Source organism: Mastomys coucha, unplaced genomic scaffold (assembly GCF_008632895.1).
Source record: "Mastomys coucha isolate ucsf_1 unplaced genomic scaffold, UCSF_Mcou_1 pScaffold13, whole genome shotgun sequence".
In the NCBI taxonomy this organism is placed as follows: domain Eukaryota; kingdom Metazoa; phylum Chordata; class Mammalia; order Rodentia; family Muridae; genus Mastomys; species Mastomys coucha.
In genome coordinates, this window is record NW_022196895.1 from 19,844,917 (window position 1) to 19,853,871 (window position 8,955).

The following is an 8,955-nucleotide window of genomic DNA, read 5'->3' on the forward strand; positions in this document are numbered from 1 at the left end:
CTCTCTCTCTCTCTCTCTCTCTCTCTGTCTCTCTCCCTTTCTCCCTCTCTCTATCTCTCTTGAACTTGAACTTGAACTTGTTCTTTAGTGGTGACTACATATCTTTGATGCCACATTTCCAGGTCTTACTGTCTTTTAAGCACCCCTGGCTCTGGTAATCACCATTATACACTCTATTTCTGAAATCCACATGTTTATATTCCACATGAGTCTGAATATGTAATATTTGCCTGTGTATGTGGCTCATTTCACTTAACAGAATGAATGCCCCCTGAGCTCATCACACTGTTGCAGATGGTAAGAGTTCTTCCTTTTATGGCTGAACAATACTCCACTAGGGATATGCCCCCTTATTTATCCATCCAGCTGTTCAACATGGGTTGATTGTACATCTTCACTTTTGTAGAGATGTTTCATAAACATGAAGGCAGAGATATTTCATCAACAAATTAGTTTCACTTAGATATATATTGGGTATGCAACTAAAGTTATATCTAAATAAAACTAGTTTGTTGGTCTTTCTGTGGCATTCCTATCCTTTTAGGGACTGTAATCCTTTCTCCTATTCTTCCATAAGAGTCCCCAAGCTCCATCCACTGTTTTGCTATCGGTGTCTGCATCTCTGTGAGTCATTTGTTGGGTGGAGCCTCTCAGAGGCCAGCCATGCAAGACTTCTGTCAGAAAACATGACAGAGTAACATTAATAGTGTTAGGGATTGATGCTTGTCTATGGGATGGGTCTCAAGTTGGGCTGGTTATTAGTTAGCCATTCCCTCAGTCTCTACTCCATCCCAGTAATAGAATTGCTGAATCATGTAGTGATTTTATTTTATATTTTCTGTGTCGCTTACTTCCACCATGGCTGCAATTTTTATTTCCAGCAACTGTTTACAACTATCCCCTTTTAAATTCTCTCCCACGGTTGTTCTACTTTTACTTTTTGTCATTCTTGCTGGAGAATCTACCTGACTGTGGCTTCCATTTGCATTTGTTAGATGATCATTGTCATTTAGCATTTCTGCAGACCTCTAACCAATATGTATGCCCTCCTTCAGGAAATGTCTGCTTGGCTCCTCTGCCTGTTTTCAGTCAGGTTGTTTTCTTACTGTTGAGTTATTTGTGTTGCTTGTATATTTTGGATGTTAACCTCAGAATTTCTACAATATCACTGTTAATATCAATTGTGAAGCATCATTTTATCTGGAAGATTTAAAATGAAAAGAGTCAGGTCACATCGTAAAAACACAATCCAGTAAAAGCTTGTAATGTGTGTAATGTGTAATTAGAGTATAAGTGGGGTGACCTCGGGTTACATTTTGACCTTGAGAAGTGGAACTCAAAGTGAACAGAGGTAGCACATTGAACTCACTAAATTTTGTCCTGCAGCTTCACTGGCTGGGTGGAATCTACTTAACGTTAAACAAACTAATGACAAATCCTCTCATTCTGGTAATTCCAAGGGGATTATGAAATACCTTGGGAATTAAGCTGTTGAGTGTTCATTAAGCTCACATCATGCAGGACGGAGCTCACAGGTTCAGTGAAGCCAGAAGTACTCTGGGAAATCATCTGCAATCCCAATCTTACCTCATAGGTCAGACAGGCTTCTCTTCACCACACAGATAAGTCTCATGCCTCCTACCCTGTCGGACAGTGTGATTTACAAAGCTTTTCTGCCTCTGTGGGAACTTACTCAAGTATTGGCTTCTTTATATTGTATTCTTTATTTTTCAAGAATATTGAGTCAAGAACAACAATATGAACTAACTAGTACCCTCAGAGCTCCCAGGGTCTCAACCACCAACCAAGGACTGCACATGGTGGGTCTGATTGTTCTGGCAGCATGTGTATAGTAGAGGATTGCAAATTTGATCGTCAATAGGAGGAGAGGACCTTGGCCCTCTGAAGGTTCTGTGCCCCAGTGTAGGGGAATGCCAGGGCCAATAAGTGGGAGAGGGTGGGGTGGCAGGCATGGAGAGGGGGGAGGCAACAGGGGTTTGTTCTTGTTGGTTTTGTTTGTTTGATTGTTTCTTGGAGGGGAAACTGGGAAAGGAGAAATTTACATGTAAATAAAGAAAATATCTAAAATTAAAAAAAAATATTGAGTCAAACCCCAAAATTCTGATAATGGTATAAATGGTTAAGTTTATAATCAGATAAATGATATATGTACCTCCCCCAATTCTATAGTGATAATTTCATTGTTTCCTAAGAGGATAGAATTTTTTTGTCTTCCCTTTTGGTCACCATAATAAAATGTCCTGGCAGAAACAACTTGAGGAAGAAAGTTTATTTTGGTTCTTGGTTCCTGCGGGATTCAGCTATCATGGTAGAGCATGCATGTCAGCAGAAGCAAAATCCCAGCCTGGTACATCATATCAGCAGCCCAATGGCAAGGAAAGAATAGGAAGTGAAACCAGGCAAGAGAACCCCCAAGTCTCCCCACACTGACCAACTTCATCAAGCAAGGCCCCACTTGCTGATGGTTCCACAACCTTCCCAAACAGCACCTCCTGATGGTAGATGGGGACCAGGTGTTCAAACACCTGATGGTAGATGGGGACCAGGTGTTCAAACAACACCTGCTGGTAGATGGGGACCAGGTGTTCAAACACATGAGTCTATGGGGAACACGCCACATTCAAAATGCAACAGTATCTATTACATCTACAAAACTTACCTTGACAGCATTATATGTAAACTGATAATTCACCTTAAGAAAAATAGGATGTTCTCTGTCTTACAAAAATATGTTAACATTACCGAAATTACGAATCACATTCAAACAGGTATCACACATATAGAAAGATCGTTTTAAAACCAGAAAAACACTGAATATCATCCTGAAACCGTTTCAGCAGAAAAATTAGCTTTCATGTTATGTTTCCGTGAACAATATACTTCTTCTGAATTCTGTGTACCAGAGATGCTGAGAGAAAACTTTAGAATGTTTACATGGTAAACATCTTCAGTCTTTCTTTCCACCAGATATTTTCTCAATGATCTCTGACTCCAGTGGAGTGATGGTGTATGGGAGATATGACCAGTTCCTTCGGGAAGTTCTCAAACTACCCACAGCAGTTTTTGAAGGTCCTTCATTTGGTTACACAGAACAGTCAGCCAGATCCTGTTTCTCCCAACAGGTAACTGTCTAAAGAAAACCTTTCAAACACTGTTATTCTCTTTCTATGTGTGACTTCCAGGCTCAGAAGCCCAAATTCTTCTTCATGACAGCAACCTAGGGCGTAGCTTTCCAGCCTTTGATGAGTGGCCTGTGATCCAGCAACTCACAATATACCTGAATAGGAATAATACCGAGTGCTCACAGGCCAAGAGCCAGACTTCGGGTTATTATTTCTACTGTATAATTTAGTCTTTGCAGCATCACATACCCTTGATATATTTGTCATTAATATCTCTATATTATTATAAGGGCTGATTGTCACTCAGCCCCAAATAAGGTATGCCAGACCCTACACTAAGGTTTGCCAGTGTTCATCAAAGGAGAGGAGTCCTCTCACATGCCTCATTACTGTCTGTCTAGTCCAATACATGATGAACACTGCTGCCTAAATCTTTCACAATATAACATAGTGATGCCTTAGGCTTTGTTGCTAGAGAAGGCTTAGTTTACAGTATCCACATCTTAGACCTCTATGGAAAGACCATATGTTCATTCCCCGGTACAATCAGTGCTCTTTTCTAAATTCATGCACATAACATCCATTACAACTGTATAAAGTTTAAACTAACTAAGTTTGACCTTTCAAGTGGTCCATCCAATTCAAACATAAAACAAAGTTTAAAGGACAACGAAGCATGCACAGCAACTAATAGAAAACCACACTGCTCACTCAGCCAGTGACATCAGTCTACACTTCCTCGGCCATTGGTAAAGTTGGAAGTAGCTTACAATTGAAGTTAACATGGGTATTTTGATCCCCCTTTTAAGAAGGACTGAATTATCCACTGTGGTCTTCCTTCTCATTTACCCAACCCAGACACTATTTTGGATGCCAACAAGTGCTTACTGACAAGAGCCTGATATAGCTGACTCCTGAGAGGCTCTGCCAGTGCCTGACTAATACAGAAGTGGATGCTCACAGCCATCCATTGGACTGAGCACAAAGTCCCCAATGGAGGTTCTAGAGAAAGAACCCAAGTAACTGAAGGGGTTTGCAGCCCCTTAGGACGAACAACAATATGAACCAACCAGTACCCCCAGAGCTCCCAGGGTCTAAACAACCAACCAAAGAGTACACATGGAGGGACTCATGGCTCCAGACACATACGTAGCAGAGGATGGTCTTGTGGGACATCCATGAGAGGAGAGGCCTTTGGTCTCATGAAAGCTGGATGCCCCAGTGTAGGGGAATGCCAAGACAGGGAAGTGGGAGCGGGTAGGTTAGTGAGCAGGGAGAGAGGAGGTGGTATGGGGGGGTTTCAGAGGGGATAGAATTTGCAATGTAAATAAAGAAAACATCTAATAAGAAAAGTGACACATGTAAATGCAACTCTAATTTATTGTTGCTTTAATGTTTTTATAGCCACAGTTTAAAAGGCTAAAACTTGGGGTCAGGGAGGAGGTGCACCGGAGAGATGGTTCCGGCGTTAAAAACACTGGCTGCTCTCATAGAGGACCTGTGTTCAATTTCCAGCACCCACATGGAGGTTTCCAACTCTCTGAACCTGTAGTCCCAGGGAATCTTACTCCTTCTGGCCTTCATGGGTCCCCATATGGTACACAGATATGCATGCAAGCAAAGCCCTCATACACCCATACACATAATAACATAAGTAAATAAATAGAGCTGATTACAAATGTGTTTGAAATATTTTATTGGGGAAAAGTCCATAAAATGTAGAGTAATAGCTCTGAAGGAAAATTTTTTCTAGACATATAAATTCTGATATCTTGTAAAAATACTATCTCCTTACTAATACTTTAAACAATGTAACCTTAACAGCAACATACATATAAACCCACCACATAGCTTAAACTAGTTAAAGTTATGAGGAAAGACTAAACTTATAAATGAGAAATTCAATAGGTCCAGGATCAGTTTTTAGTGAGACACGGGGTGCACCCTGAGCTATAGGCCTTAAAAAAAAAAAAACACTATACCTCTTTAGGACTCGTTATTACTAAACTATTAAGGTTCTGTCCACTTTGATATTCTGGTTCAAATTTTCAAATAAAATAATTTCAGCATTTAGCCACACCATGTCTGCTATTCCCGAATTTCAACAGAACCAATCATATTAGCCACTAAATATTCAGTGTCTAAGCAATTGAAGAAACCCTGAAGGGCAATCATTCACAAAAACAGCTCAACCCGCAGGGAAGTACATCGGACCTTGTCGTGCGGCAGTGTTGAGTTAGACCCTGTGGAGATTTTAACTCTTCACCTTCCCAGTGTGCGCACGGCCCTTTGGATCTGTGAGAGTGACTGATTGGCTGGCTCAGAGATGACTGAGACTCGTCTGACTGGCTACCTACCTTCTCGGGCTTAGTGGAGATGACCTAGTCTCATGTAATTTTGGCACAAGAAACATTGATGTTTTCAGTTCTAAACTAGGGTAGCAACACCCTTTGGCATGCACATTCTGTTTCTCCCTACATGAGGAGTTAACTGAATGATGTTTCTTTTTTTATTAAATGACAGCATGTATGTTTGGATTGTTCTCTGACCTATGCTTTTGTGATTTTTCTTTTTCTGGTGCAGAAAAAGGTCACCTTAAATGGCTTCTTGGACACGCTCATGTCAGACCCTCCTCCACAGTGTCTAGTGTGGCTGCCTCTTCTGCATCGATTGGCAAATGTAGAAAATGGTGAGTAGTTACTGCTGAGCCAAAACACTATTTACATTGCTCAAATTCAACCATAAAGTCTACAGTTATGAAGTCCATGACAGTTTTAGGGAAATTGGTTTAGTGGATCATTTAACAAAACTACCTCCCAACCCATCAAACCTTATATGCTACAAAATTAGGATGAGGAAAGCTAAAATAATGATAGTGATGGTGATGATGGTGGTGATGATGGTGGTGTGATGGTAAATAAATAGTTACCTTCAATTGTAAGCTACTTCTATTAAATAGAAAAAAACCCAAGTAAAGGACATTTTCAGGATTTGTTTTAGAGGATAATGTCCCATGTTGATTCAATTTCCAATGAACATGAACCATTTTTTTCCCAAAGCAATTACCCAGAAATAGGTGAAAGCAATAAATTATAACAACTTGCTCACCTTAAGGCACCTGTTCAATGTTGTATCTATTAAGTAAATCTATGTTAACGACAAGAGAATTGTACATGCTTCTTTTCAAAAATAACAAAGGTTTCTAATGATGTTTACTATTGACATAACCAAATATAAAATACAACCTAGGACGCAGTTTAAAGAAATTTACACATGGAACAGACTAGAGCCTCTATTTAATGTTTGTTGTTTTATTATCAAACTATAAAATTTTCTCCAGTTTGAATAGAAAATAATGTATCCCATATTTATGTGCTGCTTTAATATAAAGATGACTTCATTTTAAATTCTCACTTGGAATTTTTAGCATCTGACTCTATTGTCCCTCAATGTTTCTAAGTTTATTTTGAACAAATTTAGAGAATAATTTTCCTAGTTCCTTTGCAATTACTAAGAATACATGCCAGAAGCCAGTAAGTACCTGCTATGAGACAAGATGGGTTCAGAATTCTGGTGGGCATTCCATGAAGGAGCCGTGAGCCAATCAGAACACTGTGAAGGAGTCATGTGCAATCAGAACACTGAAGAAGTCATGGACCAATCAGAACTCTGTGAAGGAGTCTTGTGCCAATCAGAACACTGTGAAGGAGTCGTGGACCAATCAGAAGGCGGTGATTTCTGCTCTGACTCAGTGTTTTCTTGTTACAGATCTGTTTCTTAGGCACCTGCCCAGAGTAGTTATCCAGACTTACTTCATACCCCTGGCTTTCCCAAGAGCCAGAAAAGGGTTTTGTGGTGTTCCGTAAACAGCAGACCACTCAAGAATACATTATGTTTTTTCCCATTTTACTTTTTATCATCACTTATTCTTATCTGCATTACTTTTCTTGCTCAGTTAGTAAGACAACAACAACACAGGAAGTTGTAGTTGTTGCTTCTGCTGCAACTGTTTTAGTATCTTTAGCTCATGGAGTGAAGACGATTTGGATTTGATTGTGTGTTAGCTTCAAATCTCAGACTTTGCCTGGCCAGCTTGGCACTTCACATTTCCTAGCATAACAAGTGACGTGTCTCTCAAACCGCCTAAGTCAGAACCATGTTCAAACAATTTGTTCATCTTTTGGGGTCCTATCCTTGTGCCCAGAAAATGTACGTGTGTGTGTGTGTGTGTGCTAAAGCCATTTTTTTTTCATTTCTTTAGTCTTCCTCCTGTTTTCTACTTAATTAACACCTGCTCCTGACTACTGGGTACTTACTGTGTCCATCCACTGTGCTTCTGTGTCTTCATGACCTCTGCTGGGCTCCTGGAGATGATATGGGAGAAAGACTAGTCAGTCTGGATGATTTACGTTCTTATGACATAAAAAATAAGGATCAACAGAGCGCAGGTCATCACAGTGTGTTGCCAGAGGACATTTATTCTTCATCCCATTTTATACCTACTTCTCTCTTCACCCCCACGTACAAACATGCACCTGTTTGAAAAGGGCAGTTCCAGGAATAAATGAAACACTTCTCTCAGTCAAAATAGATCATGGTCTGAAGTCAGCAGAGCGCATAACTGAAAAATAGAATTCTATGAAAGTTGAGGTTTTCTTTAGTCTAGCTCATACTTTTGTTTTTTTTGTTTTGTTTTGTTTTGTTTTTGTTTTTCCTTTTTTCCCCTCATTTACTTTCTCCCTAGTCTTCCATCCAGTCGAGTGTTCTTACTGTCACAGTGAGAGCATGATGGGATTCCGATACCGATGCCAACAGTGTCACAACTACCAACTTTGCCAGGACTGCTTCTGGAGGGGCCATGCCGGAGGTTCTCATAGCAACCAGCACCAAATGAAGGAGTATACATCGTGGGTAAGTGACGTCCAGGCAGTGTTTGGAAGTGGGTGTGAGAGTCTTATCCAGGTTGAAGAAGAGTTTCAGAGTGGAGTAGGTTTCTGTGTTGCCCTGATGAAGACCAAAGCAAAAGGTAACTCATGGGATGGATCTCCAGCCATCACTGAGGGAAGTCAGGTCAGGAAGTCCAGTAGGAACCTAGAGGCAAGAACTGAAGCAGAGGCCATGGAAGACCCTTGCTCTTAAAAGTCTTGGCTTGCTCTCGTGGCTTGCTCAACCTGTTTTCTTATAGCACCCAGGACCAGGATGGCATGCTCCACAGAGGACTGGACCCTCCCACATCAATCATTAATCAAGGAAATGCCCTGAAGACTTATCAATAGGATGATCTAATTGGGGCATTTTCTGAGTTGTGCCTTCCTCTTCCCACATGACCCTGACTTGTGTCAAGTAGTCAAAAAAACCAAAAATCAAAAAACCAAAAACAAAAACAGAAGAAAACTACCCAAGACAGATGATGATGGAATCGAGGGCAAACTTAACTTCTACTCCAATGTTCCTTCCCCTTGCCTGCCATTCTTTATCCTACTGGGACCTCTTACTATTTGTGTCTAAGCTTAGTGTGGCTTCCTGAGACTTAAACTACTGGAGGAACCAAACTTTGATTCTTCTCAGGATACAGGCAGGTCAGAGCTGGCCTAACCAACAGAGAGGCAGGCAGTCCTGGGTCCAGCTTGCTTTACTGTAAAGTACGCATTTTACAGTTTCACTTCTCTTTGTTTCTATGCATATTGTTAAAACAAAATATTGTATTTTTTTTCTAAGATCCCCAATTTTTTTTCTAGTCCATGACTGGACAGGAGTATGACAATATGTGCTCAACAACACCTGGCTCAGTACCAGATTTTGGGGGGGGGGG

General features: G+C 40.6%; 1 protein-coding gene and 1 long non-coding RNA gene across 24 annotated transcripts in view; one reads left to right on the forward strand and one right to left on the reverse strand.

The window, feature by feature from the left end:
- Dtna (dystrobrevin alpha) overlaps positions 1 to 8,955 on the forward strand; it is a 342,328-nt gene that overhangs the window by 270,866 nt on the left and 62,507 nt on the right. For all 22 annotated transcript variants that reach the window (XM_031365098.1, XM_031365100.1, XM_031365094.1 and 19 more), the window contains 3 exons: positions 2,989 to 3,143; positions 5,727 to 5,832; positions 7,888 to 8,054. In XM_031365098.1, the coding sequence (XP_031220958.1) occupies positions 2,989 to 3,143; positions 5,727 to 5,832; positions 7,888 to 8,054 (428 nt within the window). The remainder of the gene's footprint in view (positions 1 to 2,988; positions 3,144 to 5,726; positions 5,833 to 7,887; positions 8,055 to 8,955) is intronic.
- Positions 7,593 to 8,955, reverse strand: part of LOC116086911 — a 6,321-nt gene continuing 4,958 nt past the window's right edge. For both annotated transcript variants that reach the window (XR_004117187.1, XR_004117188.1), the window contains one exon: positions 7,593 to 8,147. This is a non-coding gene — a long non-coding RNA (uncharacterized LOC116086911). The remainder of the gene's footprint in view (positions 8,148 to 8,955) is intronic.